Source organism: Eleutherodactylus coqui, chromosome 1 (genome assembly GCF_035609145.1).
Source record: "Eleutherodactylus coqui strain aEleCoq1 chromosome 1, aEleCoq1.hap1, whole genome shotgun sequence".
Classification (NCBI taxonomy): Eukaryota; Metazoa; Chordata; class Amphibia; order Anura; family Eleutherodactylidae; genus Eleutherodactylus; species Eleutherodactylus coqui.
Window position 1 is genome coordinate 488,147,302 of NC_089837.1, and position 25,660 is coordinate 488,172,961.

At 41.0% G+C, this 25,660-nt stretch overlaps 1 protein-coding gene across 4 annotated transcripts in view; it reads right to left on the minus strand.

Annotated features, from left to right (window-relative positions):
• Positions 1 to 25,660, minus strand: part of GRIA4 (glutamate ionotropic receptor AMPA type subunit 4) — a 396,500-nt gene that overhangs the window by 71,387 nt on the left and 299,453 nt on the right. For 3 of the 4 annotated variants that reach the window (XM_066594081.1, XM_066594082.1, XM_066594083.1), the window contains exon 9: positions 13,038 to 13,148. In XM_066594081.1, the coding sequence (XP_066450178.1) occupies positions 13,038 to 13,148 (111 nt within the window). Of the gene's footprint in view, positions 1 to 9,652; positions 9,686 to 13,037; positions 13,149 to 25,660 lie in introns of those variants that run through there. The other variant, XM_066594084.1, reaches the window with a different exon arrangement.

A 25,660-nucleotide genomic window follows, 5' to 3' on the forward strand; every position in this document is an offset into this window, starting at 1 on the left:
AGGTACAGATGTAGTAATCATTAACATGACATGGTAGGTTATCATAAGGGGTTAAATGTCTAATTAATGATTGCTACATCTTTGGTTGATGCATGTTTTTACAGAGTTAAAGAGGTTATCTCTCCTTAGCAGGTTATCTCCTATCCGTAGGATAGGGGATAACTTGCTAATTAGTGGGAGTCTGACTGTTGGGACCCTCACTGATTCCAAAATATAGTCCCCGATGTTTCCCGAAGTTTTGAAGTGGTGGCCTTATGTATAGCCACTGCTCAATCACTTCATTGAGACCGCTGGAGATTGTCAAGCCATTGAACTTGGCTATCTCTGTCAGTCTCATTGAAGGCAATGAAGCAGTGGTGCGCATGCATGGCCACCACTGTGAAGACTTTGGGAGGCGCCAAGGCTGATATCTCAGGATTGGAGGGGACCCCAGTGGTAAGACCCCCAATGATCAGAAAGGTATTCCCTATCCTATTGATAGAGGATAACTTAATGAGATGGAAATACCCCTTCAATTGACATTGTAAGGACTGTTCAGAATGTTAGAATTCTCCTTAGTTTATTCAATCATTTCTCATAAATCAAGTTACTAAAGTATCTATAGGTTACATTGATCCAGGTAACCCTTGAAAATGCATATTGACACAATTAGTGTCATATTGGGCACAGAATAGAGTATTTATTATTGACGCTGACTAATAAAAGATTTGCTGTAAATCCTGGTCGTTCATGAACAAAAATGGACCAATGTCTATTGCCAGCATAAATAAGATAGCATCATTTATATTAGGGTCATGGGTTAAAAATATACTGTGTAATATTAATGAATGTAAGGTAAAGGATCCTGTCTCTGGGACTGATCCCTTTATATACAAGTACATTGAATAGTGTCCCTTGTAGTATTGTCCTACAGAGTATAATTCTAACTGTTCAAAAGACTTTGAATGTGATAGTAAAATGGAAAGATCTCGCCATATACCTCCCTCCACTAAGTCAGTCCTCTCTGCCACTCAGCACACAGAAAGTTCAGATGAGAGAATTTCCCATAGACCAAAAGGAGGTTTGCTTCTAAGTAGTCAGGAAAATGGGTATCTTCTCAAGTCCTCAGAAAGGCCATTACAAAGGCATAATTTCACCTTTTAGTTGTGTTTTCACTAAACATCATAGATAGTGTTGAGTAAACCGAACCAGTAGAACTATGTTATATGCCAAACTTTGCAAAAAGTTCAATTTGACACAAGCCTGAACCAAGCTTTCAGCAAAGTTCTACCCGAAACAGGGTTCTACTGGTTTGGTTCACTCAACACTAGTCCTGAACACTGGTGTATAACACCGTTTAAGCTATAAAAGCCCTGTTTAACATTCTCATAGTGTTACACAGGGCTTTAAGGGCCATTAGACAGTGCTATACACTAGATTTAGAGGTTTTGGCAAACTTACGTTTGGTTCTAGCCAAGTATCCTCCCGCTCGTCTGTAAAGATTCGGGGGCCGGCGGGGGGGCGGGAAGCGGCGGGGGAGAGCGGGGAGGAACGGAGGGGAGATCTCTCTCTCCCTCTCTCCCCCCCCGCTCCCCCCTGCTCACCGCCGCAACTCACCTGTCACCCGCGCCGGCAGCCGAATCTTTACAGACAAGCGGGAGGATACTCCGCTAAGGCACTACTCGCTCGATTAGTTAGCCTTAGCGAATATACTCGCTCGTCTCTAGTTCTAACTAATTTGGATTGGCGAACCGGCTGAACGGAGCTTTTTAAAAGTTCAACTATTCATAGAGATTGCTAAATGTTGAGATTGGCATTTTTGGTGTCTGTTTACTACAGTAGTTCCTCTTTTCTTGATTTTAAATAAATAAATGGTAATTTTCAACAAAACTGGAAGCTTTTTGACATTTGCATGTATATAGTGGGGACACTAAAGAATATTTCAATTTTCCAAAAACATAGTTTTTGCATTACTGTCCAGAATTTCCATATAATGAGCTAAATAACAAATTTCCCTACTGGGATATTTCCGTTTGAACATATAAAACATAGGCACACAATGCAAAGCTTACTGTATATTGACACTTAGCATTTACTGAACAATAAGAGCTTTCAAGCAGGTCGTTTAGTGGAGAACCTTTCTATAGCACATGCGGATTACTGAAGTCTTACTAAGTGTAAAGAGATAGCAGTAGGAAAATGTAAAGCATAAGCGGCTTTATATACATAAATAATGTAACAAATAACTAATGAGAATAAATATGGAACAATTATACATTTGTTTGCAACATATTACATATGATAATCATTCTATGGTTTATCATAGACCAATAAACTGAGTTTAACAGACGCAACTCCTGGACCCTACGCAGTTCTACTGAACCGAACTTGGATCTAATGGTGACTTGGACTGCAGGGTTGAAGCCATAATACAGAGCCAAGACTGCAGCCATGAAGGACTAGTATGAGCTAAGTAGTATCAAATCTTTCTAAATAGAGTATATTTTGATTAACTTTTTTGTTATTTACACTTTTTAATACTTTTTTTTAGAATATGAAGCAATCAATTATTGTTGCTACATGGAGACCATCAAAAAACAGGCTGGCTGCTGCTGAAAAATCTTCTTATTGCATGTCTCTACTTGGCACTTGGATTTACCATTTCTATTGGGTTGTGGGTCTAACTATTTGATAAAAAAAATGAGTATTACAAGCAATCCTGCTTATTTAGAAATTAATTCAAAGGACAGGCTAACCCGTTAAAGTTATCCAGTCCCAAATTTGTTTTGAAACCTGTTGGTAGAAAACATAAAGTCCTACTCAACTCATATGATCCCCCAATGCTCTCACTCCACCAATGACCGGTGCCCTCCTGCTCCCCACTTCCTCTACAACAGCAGCAATGACGCCCACCAATAGCATATGTGACTGCTGCAGATAATCATTGGATGGTGATTGGTTGCTACAGCTATACATCCCTGGTGTCCTTGACATCATCACTTCAACAAGAAGGGGATCGGGCACTGGTGGATGAGGAGTGGTAGGGGATCATGTAAGCAGGGTATGGCATTTTTATGTTTTTCCACCACCCTGAGCAGGTTTCAAAGCATTTAGGCTGCTGGAAAACCAGTTTAACGCTTGAATATCTGATGCAGTTATGAAGTATTCAATGCCTGTTTTAACTGTGTTCCATCTGCTGCATCGGGTCATTACATGTTAATAAGCTAAGCTTTTTAATAGATACACTTTGGAAAATGAATGCTCTCCCTGCAGCTGGTGTTTTGCATGTGTTCCTGTGCCTGAGAATCGTCATGTGTAAAAGGGCTTTACCACTATAACACTAAATTCTCTAGCATTTATATTCTAAAATATCCCTAGACTATTATCTAAAGTGCTTCTATCCCACCTGTTACACCATTGCTAATGAAAGCAATAATGACTGATCAGTCGCACCCAAATTGAAGCTAGACCTAATAATGCCCCCAACACCTGTCTGGCTTATATCCGCTGCCACTAGACCAGATACAGATATACACTGTTTAAGTTAGAGATGTTCACTACTGACCTATTTGTTTTATCCTCTGAATGGATGGGGAAGGTTTGCTGTATATCAATGCACTTGCCAATCTGGAATTTGACTATAATGTATTTCTTAGTGAGGAAGTCACATTCTACATGCATGCACACTTGGGCCTCTTTCACACAAGCTATTTTGCCGCGATAAAATGCCGGCCGAAAAATCGCGCCTATCTGAAGTATTGGATTCCAAAGCATTTGTTCAGATGGGTGATTTTTTTAGTGTGTGAAATCGGCCAGCCGGCAAAGATAGCGCATACGGTGCGCATTCTGGCTGACTGCTTTTACGCAACGCCAGAAAAGTAAGGACTTGGGAGCCTATGAGAGCTACCAGAAAAGGGAAGGGGGAAGAGGTTTAGCAGCAGCTGTCATTGCTAAAGTCCATCACCCTCCCCTTGCTGGCAGCTCCCATAGGCTTGAGAGGGAGGGATTTTAGCATGACTTGCTCTGCTAAACTCCCGCCCCATCCCGCCACCTTCCCTTGCCAGCAGATGGCAAGGGGCGGAGATGGGGAGGGAATTTAGTGCAGTAGCTCTGCTAAGCTCACACCGCCTCCCTTTGCCGGCAGCCGGCAAGGGGCGGAGAGGGGGAGGAAAGGGGATGGGAATTTAGCAGAGCTGAACTGTCTCTCCTCGGCCGACAGTATTCTAGGCTGCGGCGTATATACGCTGCAGCCCAGCCGTCTGAATGGGCGAGTAAACAGGAGATGCAGCTGCGACTTGGTCGCGGCTGCCTCTTGTTCATGCATTTTTTGGCTGCGATCCTGGCGGACGATAATCGCAGCGGCCATGTGAAAGAAGCCTAAAAGTGAACACCCACCTTTTAACATCATGCCATTTTTAGCTCAGAAGATCTGTTCTATGGTGATTGATTGCCTAATACAGTTGCAATTAAGTAAAGCCTTTGGAATTACCTGGTTATCTGTACTGATAACTAATAAAATGTGGTCTGATTGTTACAATATCTAAGACACAAACACCTTCTGACTAATAAAACACAATTGTACTGTTCATGTCTTTTTCTGAGCACATTGATTAAATATCCATAGTGCAGGGAGAAAAAATAAGTGAACTTCTATATCAATGACTTCTCCAAAAGCTAATTGGCAACACATATTTCAATTGAGGAGATGAGTTTGGAAGCTTGTGGTTTACAAGTGCTTTGCCCAGTAAATAAAGGCACACAAAACCTGGTTACTGACATCTGTTCTTCAAACGAACAATTGGTTAATGTAAACTAAGCCTTAATACAAATGACTTTCACAGAACCTCAGAAGATATATTACAGAGATGAACAATGCTGTAAAGGCTACAAAAGACCTGGATTTATATCAATTCAGAGTTGCACAAATTATCTACAAACAGAAAATTTAGGACTACTCTCCGTAGGAGTGTTAAGATCACACAGAGAAATCCTGAAAGAGCTGAGAAGGAACAGGAAAAGACCTATAGAAGACTTTAAAAACTGCAAAACCCTTGTGTCCACTATGAAGAAAACACTGAAGTAGAGGGGTGTTCATGGAAAAAAGGCAGCCACTACTATCCAAAAAAAACCATTTTGGGCCATTTCAAGTTTGTCCAAGACCACCTGGATGTTTCACAATACTTCTGGGAAAATGTTCTACCAACAGATAAGACATAAGTGGTAATTTTTAGCAAAACTGCAGAACACTATGTTTGTAGAAACAAAATAACACTGCCCATCAACACCAAAACCTCATCTCAACTGTGAAGTGCAGGTTTTAGGCTGATTTGCTACCTTGAGGCCTGGATGCCTTGTGATCATTGAGGGGACAATGAATTTTAAGGGATGAATGAATTCAAATAACTTTACAGGTAAATGTATGGACAGTAGTCATGGACCTCAAGCTGAGATGACGTTGGGGGATGCAAGAAGACAACGACCCAAAATACACAAGTAAATCAACTAAAGAATGGCTGCAAAAGAATGTGTTCTAGATTGGACACGTTAAACTCCTAACCTTAACCTTATTGAGACGCTGTGGCATGAGCTGAAGAGGGCTGTCTCACAAGGCATCTCAGAAAAACTGATGAACTGAAACTCATTTGCAGGGAAGAATGGTCCAAAATTTCTCTTCAGCATGAAATGAATCTAATTTGCAGCTATAGTAAACATTTGGTGGAGGTCATTGCTGCTAAAGGGGATCTACAGATTATTATAATCACTTACTTTTCTCCCTGCATTGCAGATTTTTACTCAATGTGCTCAATAAAAGACGCGAATGGTACAACTGTTTGTGTGTTTTTAGTTAAATTGCCTAAAGCTGACTTAGATAGCAATCAGACCACATTGTATTAGTTATCACTGCAGAAATACAGGTAATTCCAAAGGGTTCACTTACTTTTTCTTGCAACTGTGTATCTTTATAGGAGTCAGAGCACCATTTTTCTGCTATACAACTCCAAATTCTCTGTGTAGTGTAGACATAATATGAAGTGATAACATTTTTCCTGCTAGGTGGAGATTATCACATTATTGTATACTGTTGAACTCAGTACTAAAACTATTTATCATTTAACACTATGGCCTAAATTTGTTAAGACAGCCATATAATTAGCCTCCCTTAATAAAAAGTGCACTCAGGTAAGTTCACATAATGTATTAAGAGGTACACACCCCTTAAAGGGGTTATTCCACCAAGTACATTTATCAGCTATTCACAGGATAGGTAATAAATGTATAATCACTAATGTATAAAAGACTGACCACTTGGACCCCAGGGAGCATTAAAATGGCGCACCCCAAATCCCCTGGGTGGTTGGAGCAGTGGTGTGCATGCATGACCACGGTCCCATTTGCTACCTAAGGAGGTAGTCACATGATGTGCTTTGCTATCTTCCATGAAAGTAAATAGAGCCGTAGTCAACACTCCATTCACTGGGGTTTCTTGTGATCCCTGGCGGTCTCAGCAGTCAAACTCTCGCTGATAATACATTTATCACCTATCCTGTTGAAAGATGATAAATATTTTTGGTGGGATAACCCCTTCAATACGTTTCCACATTTTCTGCCTATTCATACACCCGAAAGTAAGATCTTCACCAGCTATGAAGTTATGTAGATATGCACTATAATGTAATCCAGTTTCTGGCATAAATTATAGCAAATCATGGCTATACCGATCCCACTAAGCCCTGCCCATTTTTTTCAAACGTGATCAGTACAGTGTAAAATAAAGAAAATGGAAAAATATTGCACAAAAAATGTGTGTGCCAAATTTTGTGACCTATTTCTGCCAGAATACTGGTATAAGGGCCATCACAAAATATTCCCAGAACTAGGCATTGGATTTGGAGCCCAGTATCCGAAGGAAATAATCCCTGACTTCTCTGAAGATATATTTAAAAATAATCAGGAAGGGATTTTAAGGAATTAAGGGTGTCTATCCACGGGCGTGATTTTGCCGGCCGACGCTTTCCATAGCATTGCTATGGAAAGCGCCGGCACCTGTCCACGAGTGGAGAATCATTGCGATTCTCCGCTCGCGGCGGGCAATTTGCAGCATGCTGTAAATTGCCCCGATTCTCCACGGCCAGCCTATCTATCAGATAGGGCTGACCGGCGGAGAAACGTCGGCGGCTCCTGCTCCCGCGGCGGGGATCTGCTGCGGGACTTCGCATCGCCCGTGGACAGGGGGCCTAAACAAGAATATTTGCAGTTCATAATATAAATCTGTCAGCAGCAGCAGAAGCTTACTTACCTGTTGACAGTTTCCATGTACCAACAAACTGATTAATAAGTATAAACAACTTAAATTGTGATATAAAGTTATATGACAAGGATGCTCAAATACAAATTTTGGTTATATAACCAATTTTAATCAAGAATGTTCATTTAAAGCAACCCTCCATTTACAGGACAAAATTCTGTCTTAGGACAGGAGGGGGAGGGGGTATATTACCTGAAGATGTTCTTCTCTGCTACCCCTCCAATCTTCTGGTCCAGACCCTATTTTCAGTCACCCAAGAGGGATGCAGCAATTTTCTAATTGGCCAGCACTGATCACCTGACTAACTCTGTTCAATTAAAAAGCACATACACTATCCTACCAAAAGTAATTGGACCCCTGAGCAAGAATTAAAAGTAGTATTTACTTCCATATGTTAATACTTATTGGGGCTCCTCTGGCCTTATTGACATTGGATACTCTCAGTGGTATATCTCCTACTAACGTCTGGCACACTTCAGCTGGTATTTCCCTCCACTTGTCCTGGAAACATCTGGTGAGTTCTCTCAAAGAAGATACATTGGCCCATCTGCAATGATGCAAGGAGTCATCATTGGACAGTTGAGCAATGTAGGAACGTTCTATGAAGTGATGAATCACACTACTCTATCTTCAAATCAAATGAATATACCTGGGTGTGGAGGATAGCTGGAGAATGCCTTCGGCCTAAATGTGTTGAGCCAACAGTTAAGTATGGAGGAGGTTCCATTATGGTCTGGGGATGTTTTATATGGCATGGTCTCAGTCCGTAGGTTGTAGTAGCAAGAACCATGAACACAGCGGTGACCCTGACATTCTAGATAATAATGTGCCGCTGACAATGTGGCAATACTCTGGGAATGGTCAACCATACTTCCAACAATACAACACGCCTTCTCACAAATCCAACGCTGTTTTATGTTGGTTTGAGGATATGGATGTTCCACAATTGGACCGGCTGGACAGAGTCCTGACCTGAACCTTACTAAACATCTTTGGGACAAACTGGAATATCGGGCCAGGAAATATAAACAGCATCGCTCTTCTTTGAGAGAACTCGACAGACGTTCGCAGGATGAATGGAAGGAAATATCAGCCAAAGTTTATCAGATGTTAGTAGAAGGTATGCCACAGAGAGTATCCAATGTCATTAGGGCCAAAGGAGCCCCACTACATATTAACATATGCAAATAAATATCTTTGATTGTTTCTCAGGTGAACTTCTAATAGGATAGCATTTAGTGCATTGCTATTCTAAATACCCATTTACACGGGACGAGTGTCAGGCAAACGATGCCCGACACTCATCCCCGCACGTACTAGCTTCCATGCACCTGCACGGGAGCTAGTATCATTGGCTCACAGCGGTAAGGCTGCAGGAGATTTCTCTCCTCGCTCTCCCCCACCCCTCTCCATTGACTTAACATAGCGGCCGTTCAGTACTGAACGGCCGCTATTTACACTGAACACTGAGCGATCACCTCATCGTCCATGATTTATGCTGCATAAACGATGGACGATGAGCTGATCATTCAGTGTAAATAGCGGCTGTTCAATACTAAATGGCCGCTATGTTAACTCAATGGAGAGCGGCGGGGGTAGAGCGAGGAGAAAATCTCCTGCAGCCTTCCCGCCCCCCTGCTGGCCGCTCTGTGAGCGAGCCAGCGCTAGTAGCTCCCGTGCAGGAGCACAGGAGCAGGGACACAGAGGGGCGAGTGTCGGGCATCATTTGCCTGACATTGGTCCCATCTCAATGGAGCTTAACAGGAGCAATGCACTGTGGGGATTAGGTAGTCTGAAGATTGCATCAATCATCTCAGAGGGTCGAAAATAGAACCATGAACCGGTTGACTGTAGATTTGAGAGAGAAGAAACACTGCAGGTAATATAACCGTTCCCCTTCCCCACTCAGGACAGAATTTAATCAATCCACTAAATTAATGAATCAACTTTTTAGTTAAACAGAATTTGATAAAGTGCTAATTAAGAAGTCAATGTCATATACAGTATATACTGCTTTGAACAGGATAGTGTTTGTAAACTCATGTATAAAGATTTCTTTATAACACATAGGAGTTTAAAGAAAGCATTCAGCTTTAATATGTATTTTTGATTTAATAACGTAGTTCGGGGAACTTTGTACTCCGTGTCAGTACTATTCTGCCATAATATCATGTTAAGGCATTTTTTAACAATTATGTAAGGGGTGATTATAAAGTCAGGAGGATATTCATCCACAGTACAGATTTAAAGGAAAAACAAAAAAAGGTGAAAAAACAAAAAGTTTTACTATTTAGACTACAATGGTGATTTATACTTGAGCCATAGCAAGGAATGGTCGCTGGATCTTGAAAATCTGTTCTTTCTTGATCAATTTCTTAAAATAGGATTCTTCATCAGAGGCTGAAAAGAGGAGGACTGTACTGAAGTATGATTTCCCATTACTGAATCTTTTAGGAAAAAAAAAATATGCACCGTACAAAGAGCTCACAGAGTCTATAAAGCATCATGCAAATGCAGTCTAACTGTTCCTGAATTGCATCGTGTCCTGTAATACTGGGAATGTTATAGCTTTACAACTTTAGGGCTCTACAGTTAAGAGTCAAAAAGTTAAAAATAAAAGCAAAACAAAAATCTTCTAAACATGTAACTCCCATTGAAAATACATTTCTTTATTTCATCATTTTAATGTCAAGTGTATCAGAGCGGGTGAAAAGTGCAGGGAAGTGTAGTGGAAAGTCCAGACAATAAAGGTCACCCTCCACCCGCCTTTTTTGACAACTGATTTAAAGGGCAGAGTTGAAGGGCTGAGTTTGGAAGCTAACAAATACACTTGATATACTGTAACTGCACAATAAAGAACCCGGATTTATGTTCCACCATTCTAGAATGAAACACAAGGATTTTCTCGGCTTTTATTTGTTCTGTTTAGTGACTTAGATGTCAATGGACTAAATTGCGAATGTACTATTTAACTGAAATGAATGTATCACATTGACAGCGATAACTACTGACAGTGCAGAAATAAACTGTCCCTGGTGCTGAAAACATCAATTTATTCTGCAAGGAAATTTGGAAGTGAAAGAGCAAAACAGAGACATATAAATGATATTTTTATTACTATATATCTGCAATATAAAAGATTTGTAAATCAGGAATATGTTACACTCCTCTACTTGGTAATGTGATAAAAAAACATTTTATATTGCATGCATTTGTTTGGATAATCTGTTAGTTTTGCCACATAAATAACAAACACAATGGGAACATTAATGCCAAGAATAAATAACATTAATGCAGACGTGGGCTACTGTAAAAGCTAAGGTCCCCTGGTGCAAGCACCGAGTCATGACCGACCTCTAGGGTCACGTCATTGTGACGTTTTCTTGGCACACTGTTTTTGCGGGTTGGTTTGCAATTGCCTTCCCCAATATATGGGCTACTACCTGAATGCATATATTTAATGACGGCTAGTGTTGAGTAAGCTAAACCAGTAGAACCCTTTTTTGGGTCGAACTTTGTTAAAAGTTGGGTCCAGCACGATGCTGACCTGAGCTCTTAACAAAGTTCCACTAAAAACAGAGTTCTACTGGTTTGGTTCACTTGACAGCAGTGTATAGCACTGTCTAAGAGCCATAAACCCCCTGTTTAACATTCTCAGAGTATTATACAAGGCTATTATTGCTCTTAGGCAGTGATATACACCGGTTGTAGGGTTTTGGTGAACTTCCGATTCGATTCAAATTAATTTTGTCTCCGAATTAATTTTTTTTGCAAAAGTTCGACAAAGTGGCCAAACCGAACTTTTCGTAAGTTCACTCATCACTAATGATGAACTTCAAAAGTCTTATATACTATATAAAATTTGTTGTTTAATCCCAAATATTTCTCTTTTTTTTTGTTGAATATCCATAGAATGTAACTATTGGCTGCTGTCTTCCACAGTGTATCTAAAACATCTATATTTTTTGGTGTTTTAAATAAAAAAAAATAGTATTAAACTGCTGGCTTCTTCGAAAGCAACTTAAACTTTGTCTGAAACCCGTGTTCCAAAACCAAATTATTAGAGGTGAAAATCTAAAAAAATCTATATATTGTATATGCCATACACCAGTGTATCCCAACTCCCGTCCTTGAGGCACCCCAACAGGTCATGTTTTCACGATGTCCTATAGTAAAAACTGTGGTAATGTCTGAGGACATCACCTGTGCAATACTGAGGAAATCCTGAGAACATGACCTGTTGAGGTGCTCTGAGAACTGGAGTTGCCAGACACTGTAATATACCGTAATATTTTAGCCAATTAATTAAAATGGGCAAAATAAAAATAATATCATAAAATAAGGAAAGTAAATAATAATAGTAACACGTATTTTGTATTCTATATACACTGATTGGACACTTTATTAGAGACACCTGCCCTTTCATGTTTGGATCTCCTGGAAATAAGACACTTGACCCCGGAGTGCAGCATGAATTCATGTGAGCAAGTTTTCTGTGACTCTACACTAGAATGAGAATACTCAAGCAATCTGAGCAACTTCCAACAAGCCTTGTCATCGGTGCTAGACTAGCCGGGGCCCGGACTTCACTGGGAATCCTTGTTGGGTTTCTTGAGCAATAGTTTTGAGATTATATTGAGACTAATATCATCGAGAAAAGACATCCAGCGATGTGAATCATTCTGACGAACAGGCGGAGCATAGTCAAGCAAACTGCAACCAAATACAACACTGGTGCTCCAACTAACATGTCTGATTGCATGCCTCATGATTCATTAGCACGGATGGACTATAATAACAGATGACCATTTCCAGCGCCACTCCTGTCTAGGACAAATGGAAAGGTGAGACTCCAGTGGGCAAAAAAGCGCAAGAATTGGTTCATTGAGCAGTGGGAAACATCGCCTGGTCAGATGATCCCAGATTTCAGGTGCACCGTGCTGATGGGGAGGGTCAAAATTTTGGAGCAATCAGTAAGAACCGATGAACCCTTCCAGTTAGCTGATCAGAACATATAAAACTTTCATCTAATTTGCAGAAATTAGAAGAACCTCTACTCTCTACATGGGCCAATACTGCAGCAGAACGATTTCAATACCTAGTATAGTATGACAAGATGAATTGCTATGGTTCTGTAGGCGAAAAGAGGCCCAACGCTCTATTAGGTGGGTGTCTCTCAAAAATGGTCCATTCAGTGTACTATAAAATACTCAATTATTATAACTTTTATTCAATTCCAAACCTTACCATTTTTTTTTTACAAAAATTGTACTGAATTGTTGGCCATTGTTTTCCTTCATTTTTCTAAAGCAATTTAAATTTTTTCTGAAACTTTTGTTGAAAAAATTAAAATAAAAAATTAAAAGATGTCAAAATAAAAGTGATAAAAAAATAAAGAAAATATAAAAATAAACAATAATAATAATCGTGATATTTAATTTGGTCTAAAAATAATTCACACATCAATTTTGTGGGTGGTAATTTGTCATAAAAATATATATTTAAATCAATTTCCACTAATTATGCAAATCCATTGATAACTGAAGTCTGACTGCTTGGAAAAAAAAAGTTCCACTCAAAAGATATCCAATGGCAAAACTTAAGGCTGTCCCGATAAAACTGGGACACACTCAGGCTTCAAGCTACATTAATGCTTTATAAATTACATGATCCTCTACTTTTAGATCTTGGCCACATGAGAATAATCTAAATATCAAAGATTATTTAAAAATAGAAGAAGAAGCAAACTTACCAGAATTGTGGTCACAACAACTGTCCTGTTTTCCATTGCTGATGAATCATTTCTAAGGGAAGGTTCATGTTGAAGCAAAACCAGCTTATCCATATCATTCCAGTATCCAATCTGTAAAAGACAATTTGTAAAAGATCTATAAAAGCAAACAATGAACAGAATTACTTAAAGGGGCTGCAGAGGGTTAGAAAAACATGACTGCATTCTTCTAAAAGCAGTGCCACTTCTGTCCAACACTTGTGTTGGGTATTATAGCGCAGTTCCATTTACCATACTTCAGTGGAGCGGAATAACAATATCAAATTCAATCCATGGACAGGAGTCGTACTTTTTCTGGAAGAAAGCAGCCATGTTTTTCTAATTCTGTGCGGAGCCTTCAATTACTTTTTAAAACACAGGATTAGAGATGAGCAAGTATACTCGCTAAGGCACATTACTCGAGCGAGTAGTGCCTTAGCCGAGTATCTCCCCACTCGTCTCTAAAGATTCGGGGGCCGGCAGGCGGCGGGGGAGAGCAGGGAGGAACGGAGGGGAGAGAGGGAGAGAGAGATCTCCCCTCTGTTCCTCCCCGCTCTCCCCCGCCGCTCCCCGCCCCCCGCCGCCCCCCGAATCTTTAGAGACGAGCGGGGAGATACTCGGCTAAGGCACTACTCGCTCAAGGAATGTGCCTTAGCGAGTATACTTGCTCATCTCTACACAGGATGTTTCAATGTAGAATCATAGAATGGTAGAGTTGGAAGGGCCCTCCAGGGTCTTCGGGTCCAACCACTTTCTCAATGCAACAGCAAACAGGTTTACACATAACACAATAGAGATTGAATAAAATCGTAATAAATTATGCTGGAAAACATGGAACTCAACATTCCTCTTCTAATTAGCTTAGGCACCACAGCATGCTTTAACATTTTTACCTAGTAGGAGTGAGGAGGTTTATAAGGCCTGAGAAATTTAATATATAAATGGGAAATGGTACAATGCCTCTACATTGCCACCTTTTAGAAGGTTACATCCGTGTAAGTCAATGTGCAAGGAACTTGTTACGTCCGCTCAGCAAACTAAAACACCACTCCTCAGAACAGCCACAGGATTGTGTCCTTTAAAAAACGCAAATACTCACACAGCATTTGGACAATTTGCAGCTCTCCGGGCTAAAATGGAAGGACCCCTGTCCTTTACTAACTGGGGAAAGTGGGGTGATCGTCCCGATAAGGTGGACTTCGTGGTGAAAAAGTACTCCTGACCATGGACTAGCTTGGGTCAGTCAAAGTCAGTACTCCCACATTACATATTGTAAGTGAGGCTAGCCTCAATCTCACAATAGGTATGCACGCTAAGAAAAGGATTAAAGAGGCTTTGTTAGCAGGCCTGCTATAGGGGATAGGGCTCATACTGTGGAAATTAACATTGTGCAATTTTCTGATACTCAAACCTGGGTTATGGACTGTGTTACTTAAAGAGACATTATACATGAATACAGGAACCAGCTTCTCTAAGAGACTGTATCGAAGTATTAAACCCTAAGGGGAAGCTGTGTTGCCATACCATACATTCCATAACCACATACTGTACGGATCGGTACTAATAATAGTCAATGTTATTGATATTGTTTTTCCAGAAATACTTCCTATGGTGCACAAAGTATTATCCATAGGATCTGGGTAGCTGTAGTTAGCGACAGGTAATTCTAAAGAAAAATGTTTAACTGTGTAACTATAAGCCTGGGGTCACATGTGGCGGATTTACCGCGGAATTTCCCTGCGGAATTTCGCTGCAGCAAATCTGCCTGTGGCCACTAATCCTGGGATTAGCCAGCCATGTGGATGAGATTTGTCAAAAATCTCGTCCACACGGGGCAGGGAATCTGTCGCGGCAAAGCCGGCAGAAGCTGGCGCTGCAGCGTGGATTCCCGGGATGCGGCATGTCCATTCTTTCTGCGTCCGTGCTCTCCCCTACGGGAGAGCTGGCCGCAACTCAAAAGCATGCGGCGAAGCCGCTCCTAAACCCGCAGCTGAGTGCCGCGGGTTTTGAAGCTGCGCTTTCCCAGCAGAAACTTTGTGGTTTTTCTCCCCGGCAAAACCGCGAGATTTCTTCTGAGAATATGACCCGTGTGATCCCAGCCTAAGGGCTCTTTCACACGACCATATGCTGCGTGTGTATAAGGCCTTATTGCTATACTATTATTGATCATTTTTATTTCTGTGTTTATCCATAAATATTGTGAACTTTGGTTACTCCATCTGCTGCGTTGCATCCTAAATCCTGTGTTGCCCCACAATTAGGCCCAAATGTCTGACATTTTTACCGGGACTTGTTACATGACTGAGAATATAAGTCAAAGTCACCACGAGAAACTATACCCTTCCTAACCAATGTCATCCAGCAATTAACTGTACACTGATGAGGGGGCAAAACCCCCAAAACAGCTGTCTGTACATGGCTATCTTTTTCTTCTGGAGAAGACTCTGGCTTTGGCTTATATTCCCAGTCCTTGTTACAAAGCCAGTTAAAAGTTCAGACATTGACTTGCAGGAATGCCACTTTCTAATAGATGGCGCTGTAGAGGCATTGTATCGTCCCTTATTTGCATATGTACATTTTTAGATAAATAAAGCAATGAACTATATATGAAAGTCGGGGCATTATTATAAGGGGTGCAGAGTCTGCGGTCGTACCTAGGCCCCAGAGCTCTGTAATATTGTGTAATATTGGCTATCACACTAGTATCTCTCCAATCCTAAACTATTATATAAAACTCATCTAGCTTTATATTCTTGAGCATCGACCTTTGTCATTCTCTTAACCGACCACCCACACAACTTTTAACAGCGGCCTCTAATGGATTTTCTTTTGATGCATGTGCCTCACAGCAGGATCCCAGCTGTCAGAAGTGAGCTGGGCTGCTGCTTTAACTGCCATCCGATCCTGGCAGTTTAACCCTTTGGATGCCTTAACTCACAGAAAAAGAAGCCAAATACGCACCACCTGATAAATTGCAGGGCAGGCTCAATCACCTACTGGCATTCAGATGCCTTAGTCAGTGTGAACACAGCCTCCAAAAAAAGCTAACAGAGGGAGTGAGACCCCAGCATAACCATGGCCTATTAGACCCTGCCGAAAAATGATACTTTTAAAAATTACAACTAGTCTCCCAAAAAAAACCCCTCAAAAACCAAAAATAAAAATGTTAAGATCCTTTGAATACAGTAATCCCGAAAAAAAATATTGTTTCAGAAGTGTTTCTAGTCTGCAAAAAGTAGTAAACCATAAGAAAAACTCTATAAATTTGGTACCACTCTAATCTTACTTATCCTGAGAATAATACCATCATGTTATTTATACCGCATGGTGCACACCGTAAAAACAAACAAAAAAAACAACGTAATTTCTGAATCCCATCCCCCACCTTTCCAGAGAAAATGACTAAGGTCACCTTCACATGGGCGAGATAGTCGTGGAAGCCTCCACGCTGACCTCCGTGCAGTGGCCGGCGCTTGTAAGTGCAGGAATGGCTCTCATTGAAATCAATGGGAACTGTGCCTGCAGTTACAAGCGCCGGGCAATATATGGAGGTTGGCGCGGAGGCTTGTGCTCTGACTTCTATGTATTTGGAGCGAAAGACTCCATGCTGACCTCCCATTTAGTGGCTGGCGCATTGATTTCAGTGAGAGATGTGCCCCCAGTTACAAGCTTCAGCCACTGCATGGAGGTCGGTGTGTAGGCTTCTGCTCTGATCACTGCGTTACTACAGTGATGACAGTATACACCCGCTCAGCTGATCGGTCGGGGTCCTCGAGCGATGAACACCAGTCAATCAATTATTGACAACCTATCCTGAGGATAGTCAACAATAGTATTTCCCTTGAAAACCCCTTTTAGGGAAAAAAATTCCTTCCTAACTCCAATCTGGAAATCAGAATAATCCCTGAATCACCGACCCTTCTAAAGTTATTAAAGGGGTTGTCCCGCGCCGAAACGGGTTTTTTTTTTTTCAATAGCCCCCCCCCCGTTCGGCGCGAGACAAACCCGATGCATGTGTTGAAAAAAAACAACGGATAGTACTTACCCGAATCCCCGCGCTCCGGTGACTTCTTACTTACCTTGCGAAGATGGCCGCCGGGATCTTCACCCTCGGTGGACCGCAGGTCTTCTGTGCGGTCCATTGCCGATTCCAGCCTCCTGATTGGCTGGAATCGGCACACGTGACGGGGCGGAGCTACGAGGAGCAGCTCTCCAGCACGAGCAGCCCCATTCAACACGGAGAAGACCGGACTGCACAAGCGCGTCTAATCGGGCGATTAGACGCTGAAAATTAGACGACACCATGGAGACGGGGACGCTAGCAACGGAACAGGTAAGTGAATAACTTCTGTATGGCTCATAATTAATGCACAATGTACATTACAAAGTGCATTAATATGGCCATACAGAAGTGCATAACCCAACTTTGTTTCGCGGGACAACCCCTTTAATGATTGTAACATGTAATATTGTATCGCTCAAGAAAAACATCCAGGCCCCTCTGCCTGGCTAGATGATCTTGTGCAGTTACATCAATCATCCTCCTCCTGTTTCTGTCTCCTCCACTCTCATATTCCAAGGCGCTCTACTGTCAGCCCATTGGCACCCTTGCCACTTGCGTCACAGTCACTTAATTTTGCTACAGTATTTATGCCATAAGTTTGGTTCTGGGGCTGCTTTTATATTTTGAGCTGAGTTCTGGTATTGTATCTATGTACTGAGGTTGGGGTTTGTGCGGTATTTATGTTATGAACTTAGTTCTGGCGCTGTATTTATGTACCTATCTTAGTTGTGGAGCTGTATTTATGCAATTAGCTTGGTTCTAGTGCGGTATTTAGGTTATGAGCTTGGTTCTGGAACTATATTTATGTACTGAGTTTCGTTCTGAAGATTTATATATATATTGCATACTGAGCTTGGTTCTGGTGCTGTATTTATGTACTAAGCTTGGTTCTGGTGCTGTAATTATGTTATGAGGTTGATTCCGCTGCTGTAATTAAGAGATTGGTTCTGGTGCTGTATTTACATTATGATCTTGGTTCTGGTACAGTGTTAACTAAACAGTTCTGGTGTGGGAATGCTGCTATCTAGACTGATTTTCAATTCAATATACTGTAAAGTATTCATTTTTTCTTATGGTGGGGGAATTCCAAAAAAATTCTGCACAGAGCACCATCCAACCCAAGGCTGGCATTGATTACAGCTGATCCTACATCATTTTGCCATAGGTGTAAGGTAAGACTTTTATTTTATATATTTCATTTTTTCAGGATTTCCCTCTGATTAGAACGAATTACCTTTTAGTAATTTACTTTATGCTGCTATGTATTATTATTATACCATACTACATACAAAAACTAGTTACAGCCCGGATCCCAGACTTTATAACAGCACCTCAAATATTGCACTCAGACTTGTGTCTTTCTTTACCCCGGTGGATACAGTACAAGTGAGGTTATGTTCCGTCAATAATGTCAGAATACAATCTTTTCTACGGGCCGGGAAGCCGCTCGCACTGCAGTTTAATCATTCAATACACCATTAACAATGACATGCATTACCGAATAGCTCTCTGCATGGAGAAGCGGTGAACCTGGAGAACTGCTGCTGATTACAACCCATCAGAGACCTCCTTGACAGATTCTGTGCTGTGTCTTCATAACAACAACTCAGCTCCTGTTCACACACAAGCCATCAGCATTCTGACATTTGACCTAATTTGTCCTTACTGCAATCAGCAGAAGCAGCAGCTCCCTGGGGCTTGTGGTCTCGATGGAAAAGTGCACATCCATTCCGGGAAACAAGATGAGATATATGGAAATCTCACATGGATTTGAGAAATGGAAAGCAAAGGAAAGTTGACATTATATAGAGACATCACTAATGAAGAAATATGCATTAATAACATGCCACCCAGGAGACAGCAACGGCCCCGTATGGCCTCGCTTCCTTGTTTTACAGTTATGCTGCAAGACCTCAGTATTAGAATCCAAGGGGAAATTCTAGCCTATAGTTGATTTCACGCACTCTAAGGCCTCGGTCAGACGACTGTTTTTTGCAGCGATTTGCGGATGCGCATGCGATCTGCGCATATATAGAGCCATTGCTTCGCAATGGGATCGGTCACATGTCCACTTTTTATGCGGATATGCGATAAATTATAGGACACGATGAATCGCAGATCGCGCCTATCTGCGTTCTGCGATTACTTGTGTTCTATATATGCGTTCAATGGGGCCGGCGGCAGCAGCGCCGACCCCATTGAGAACATATATTATAAAGATAATTCTCCTCTGCCACAGCTGTAACAGCTGTGGCAGAGAAGAACGATATTCACCCATTGATTTCAATGGAGACGGCAATACAGTTGGCTCCATTGAAAACAATGGGCTGCCGGCGATCGCGGCATGAATTTTCGGGAAGGGCTTAAAAATATAAGCCCTTCCCTGAAAACCAAAATGGAAGTCTTGGTGGAGGTATATTGACGACATCTTTTTTACTTGGAAGGGGTCAGTGGAACAACTTGACACGTTTCATCAGGAATTAAATAATATATATCCGGAACTCAAATTTACGTTGGTTTATTCAAAAACACAAATTCAATTCCTGGATGTTTCAATCACTAATGTAGATGGTCGTTTAATAACTGATCTGTATGTCAAACCCACTGACAGGAATAATCTTTTGACCTTTGACAGTTTCCACCCTCCACAGATGGTGAGGTCGTAGCCATGGAGCCAGCTACTCAGGGTACGTCGTATTGTGGACGACAGGTATATCGATCAGAGACTCACACAAATGTGTGTAAAGTTTATGTCCAGAGGTTACCCTGAGTGGCTGGTTCAACAATTAAATGAGAAGGTAAAACATGTTGAACCGGATTCTCTTTTGACTAACACACGTACAACAAGGAAGGAAACAGTGAGAATCCCCTTGGTTAGTACGTATAGTCCAGTTAGTGGAAAAATTGCCCAAATTTTGAGGAAACATTGGCCAATGCTGCCCAATGGTCATCCTGAAATTATGGAATTTGCCTCCCCCCTATTAATGTCATACCGTAGGGGGCGGAACTTTAAAGACTCTTTGATGAAGACAGCCCCACCCCAATTTTCGGCTATTCGTGCTTCTGACAGACATGGCAACTTCCCCTGTCTGAACTGCGTAGGATGTAATAATCTCATTAGGGGAGACTCTTTTACACATCCCAGAACCGGTAAAAGATACAACATTAGGGGCACGTACTCATGTAACACATCATATGTGATTTATTTGATCAGTTGCCGTGCAGCTTAATGTATGTAGGCGAGACAATACAGGACGTTAAATCACGTATAAGCAAACACAAAAGCACAATTAGAACGGGACGTACTGACGTTCCAGTGGCTAAGCATTTTCGAGAGGCTGGCCATTCGGTCAGCCAATTACGCTATCGAGTGATAGATCATGTTCCGATTGACACGAGAGGTGGGGATAGAATAAAAAAATTGAAATATCTTGAATTAAAATGGATATTTGAATTGGAGACCTTATGCCCTAAGGGCCTACACATTGAGTATCATGTTACTCCCCATCTGTAATATATGCCTACATATCCTATTCTGATGTGTTTCTATGTACTGCCCCTTTAACCCCTTGAGTGGCACGCCCGGGTTCCGTGACGAGCTCCACTGCTCATAGCAACATAGCCCGGAAGATTTCCGGGCTATGTATCACTATGGGAGCTGCAGAGCACAATGCCACAAGCTGTGACAGTGTGCTCTGCCTGCACAGACCCACACAGAGCAGTGCAAGGGCTTTGAAAAACCAGCAGAAGATATTGCCAACATGTCGGCAATGTCCTGCTTTGTTTACAGGTTGCCATAGAGACCATCGGCTTGTCAGAAGCAAGCCGATGGTCTCTGTGGCAGGGAGAGCTGGTTGTTAGCTGTCAGAGGACAGCTAGGTACCAGCTCTTACAGCAGAGATCAGAGAAAACCTCCGATCTCTGCTGTGTTAACCCTTTACATGCTGCAGTCTATGTGACTGCAGCATGTAAAGGGCTGTCACTGCAGCATGTAAAGGGCTGTCACCATCGGACCCCCGGAATGTGATCAGGGGTCCTGATGGGTCCCTGTGGAAGTCCCCTAAAGGGAAAAAAAAAAAAAAAAATTTTAAAAAAATTAAAAAAAAAAAAAAGTTAAAAAATTATTAAAAAAATAAAAAAAACACTTGTCTCCCTTTACTTTGTAAAAAATCAAAAATACAATCACACATGTGGTATCCATGTGCGTCGTAATGACCCAGAGAAGGAAGTTAATACATTATTTAACCCCTTAATGACATGGCCCCTTTTTTCTTTTTTCCCCATTTCTTTTTTTCCTCCCCCCTGTTTAAAAAATCACAACTTGTCCCGCAAAAAACAAGCCCTTATATGGCCGTGTCAATGGAAAAATGAAAAAGTTATGGCTCTTGAGACGCAACTGCAAAACTAGTTGAAATTCAATGATTAGACCATTTTAAAAAACCTGCCCTGGTGGGCACGACAGGGTGGTAGGAAATCTGCCACTCAAGGGGTTAAACCTGTGAATATGTAAGTTACCCATTATGACCTTCTATATGCATCAGTTGCCCATATAACACCTCAATACATATATGCGTATATAAATGGATTGATTTTATGCATTTTATATTAATTATGTGTTTGTTTGTTTTTTTGACAGGATTGTTCCATGATATCTGTCGTTCCACCTTCATGCAGTTTATACGTTCAATCTGGATACGTTCTGTACCATCTAATATTATTTTTGAACGCGTGTCTAGGGAAATCTGTCCCATTTGTTTTTAAAAAAAATTTTTTGTTTTTCTAATGCAACTAATAAAGAGATACACAAACTATGAATGTGATGCATGATGTCTAGAAGTCACAGTGGCCTATGAGTCCTTATAAGCTTTAACAATTCTTCACCGACAAGAACTTTACTGATACTAAAATTTTAAACCTTTATTTATATATATTTTTTTAAAAAGAGCCGTATGCATATCTGCACAAATAAATTCCTTAAAAAAGCTTATATGTCCGTATGATGTTAGGACGAAGCGAAAATGGCTATCATAATCGTTTGTGTATATAGCCAGATTTTTCCAATACCCACAAAAGCGGAGGGTGTCAATATAGATCAAACCTGACACACCCCGTTACGTTCGTAGAACTCTTAACTGTTAATTTTACTCTCATCACACTGAACCAGTGAAGCAAAATTGTTTATTAAGGTGTAGGTAGTTTTTCACATGTGTATACAATATTGCATTTATTCGGAAGCCTGTTTGATAAGTGTTTTTACAATCAAACTTTCTCGGCTTTTCACGAATATGGAGCTTTATTCAGTTGATTCAATCTATAAATCCATCTAAATCCATCGACGTGTTTCTATGACACTACACATACGTGTCATTTCATCAGGATGGAAAATATTTTTTAAATCAAACTTTGGCTTGTTAAAGCCCTTCTGTTGTCTCTCTAACTGTGTATACTCCAATTCATACACGTTATGACCTGCTTTATTTAGATTGGTTCCGTTTATGAGAACCCAGAGGTCTGCACTGATACAGACAGACCAGAGTTCAGTGCATCAGCCTAGAGTAACTCGCAGATGTCTTAACAAAAGCAATCTACTGGTTTCTAAAGCTGATCACTTTCTCCTCCTCTCAAAACCCACATTTACGGGGTACATACAAATACTGAATCTATCTTGCATATATTGCCTACACTGATGACGATAGACAACAGGTGCATCAGCCCCTGCTTGTTACAATTAGAATATATGTAAACTCATAGGGCTGAGCACCAGTCTGTTCTCACAGCCAAAAGCCCACATTTACGGGGCATGTAGAGTCAAAAAGAGCCCACATTCATGAGGCCAATATTACTCAGCAAGCCTGCGTTTATGCGGCAAATAATGCATAGAAAGCCCACATTTACGGGGCAGAAAAGTCAAGAGCCCCACATTTACGGGGCAGAGGAGTCAGAAAGCCCACATTTACGGGGCATAGAAGAGAGTTACAGCCACGCTGGCCGCGATGTTAAACTAGCAGCCAACCTGACCGCAGTGAGACAGAGCTGGTCTGTGGGTGTACTTCCCTTCCTTAAGTATGCGTAGCTCCACCTCTCTTGTTTGGGGCTTGTCCTTTCTGTCCAATCAGCACACTGCCTCGTTACACTCCTACAGCGAAGTCTCGCGATACCTGTGACGTCATCACGTCACAACGTCACTCCGCACACAGCGCTGCAGGATCATGTGATCTCCTTCTCCTTGTAAAGATATCGCCCTGGTTACCGGGACGCCAAGTGCTTGCGCATGCGTCCTGCGGTTAAATCAGGTAATGGACGATTTCTCTTTCTAATGGTGTTGCCATTGCTGCCTGGTTACCGGAACGCCAATGCTTGCGCATGCGTTCTGTTGTCAAATTAGGTAATAGGCGATCTCTCTTTCTGATGATGTTGCCATTGCTGCCAGAATGCAAAACACCATATAAATGCATTCTGCTTATCTAGTAGATGATAAATTGTTCTACCTATAGCATCTTTTATGGCTTCTATACCTTGTGTTTATGATGTCTCCATAAACTTCAGACATCTTTGTTTTCTTATATGCGCTTCTAAACAAAAGAGTGAGACAGTTATGCCAGGACTTTGTGTCCCATCCAAGATGATGTAGAAAGCAAAAGTCAGTTTTATTAGCCAGACATTTCAGATCAACTTTTTAGGTTCACAGCCAATAGGTGAGTATTATTGTTTGTTGTTTGTTTTTATTCTTACTATTATGTATTTGATTTGTAGGGAGATAAGGCTCATCTATATCTTTTTCTTTTTGGCTATATTTATATCAAATGGTTTAGATTTCCACCTTTCCTGTAATGAATTCATATAGTTCATGAACTTAATCAACTATAGTCTTCATTACGTATATCTTTTGAAGACAATGGATATTGATCGAATTCATGCATACGGCTCTTTTTTTTTAAATATATATAAATAAAGGTTTAAAATTTTAGTATCAGTAAAGTTCTTGTCGGTGAAGAATTGTTAAAGCTTATAAGGACTCATAGGCCACTGTGACTTCTAGATTTTCTCTATGGCCGGCTTTTTGTCAGGACATATAGATACTGGCTCCTGGCTAACAGAAGCAAAGTCTGTATTTTCAAGCCAAGATTTGGACACTAATTTTCAGGTCACATCTATTAATCAGGCATTCAAAAGCCTCACAAAAGCCTATAAGGACTATGTACGGACATGGTGGGAGGTCCAAGGTCTCTCAAATTATTTAGAGAGCAAAGTTGTACCACGAGGTCTGAGGGTCCATATCTCCCCGCCCCCAAAGCTACGTAATAGCCCCTTCTTAGCTAAATGGGAACAAGAAGCAACGGAGAGCTCCTTCAGATTTATGAACCTCCTTTTAGAGGAAGAAAAACAGAATCTTGATAGAAACAGTAAAGCATTAGAAGAATTGATAAAGGAAACAAAGAAATTTTCTAGTGAGCAAGATTTTGAGAAAAGAGAGAACACACTTAAACTAACAATAGAAAAATACACCTGTTATCTAAAAGAACGTAAACACTTTCAGTTCAAAAGAGATCTTACTGACTTCAAAGAAAACAGGGTATACGAATCACGCTCTCGCACGGAATCGGAGCTAAGGTCATCTGAAGGTGAACTCTCTAGCACAAAAACATCGAGAAGAGGCCGTTTCCCTGAAAAATTCAGAGGGAAAGGAGGCAATAGGTCTAGAGCACGGGGGAGAGGGAGATATGGCTCTAATGATGGCCGTTTTTTAGGTCAACCGATCTCCAGCTATATGCTGAGAGATCGAGGGAACACAGGGGCCTTCCAGTAAAAACCAATGACCAAATATCAAAAACGAGTGGCACAAGAGATAACCTAGGTGATCCCAATGGGGATGAATTACAAATAATAAATCTTTCTTCAAGAACTCTATCAGTGGATGAACAAACACTTCTGAAAAAAGGTCTCTCATTTATTCCCACCAATCGGTTTAACTGTTTTGAGTGGACAAAAGATATATCTCTCTTTCTACGCAAATTGCGTTGGAGAAAACATTTTGCTATTGAAGGGAAGAAAAAGTGTAGAGAAATGGGGTTGGATCCTGAGGATCGGGAAGCCCTTGAAATGCTTGAATGTCTAGAACAGGAGAATGAAAGGGATCCTGGACATGGACCGTTCACGGATCTCAGACTTAAAAGCACCAGTTCACCAGTAGGAGATTGTCCTTTTATTGATCTCTTTGAATCGATGATTCAAAGGGAGCTTAAGGATTTGTCTCAAAAGAAGAACTTTAAACAACAAAATTTAACACCTAGACAGAAGAATGCGTTGTTAGCTCTTGAAAAGGACACGGAAATTATAGTGAAACCCTCAGACAAGGGGGGAAATATCGTAATCTTAAATCGGGAGGACTATCGACAAATGTGTCTCAAGATACTTAATGACAGATCAACCTATAAAACTTTGGGGTATGACCCAACTGATAGCTTTCTTAAAAAACTTGGAGATATTCTTACATCAGCTAAAGAAAAGTCACTGATTAGTGAAAAAGAATTCTCCTTTATGT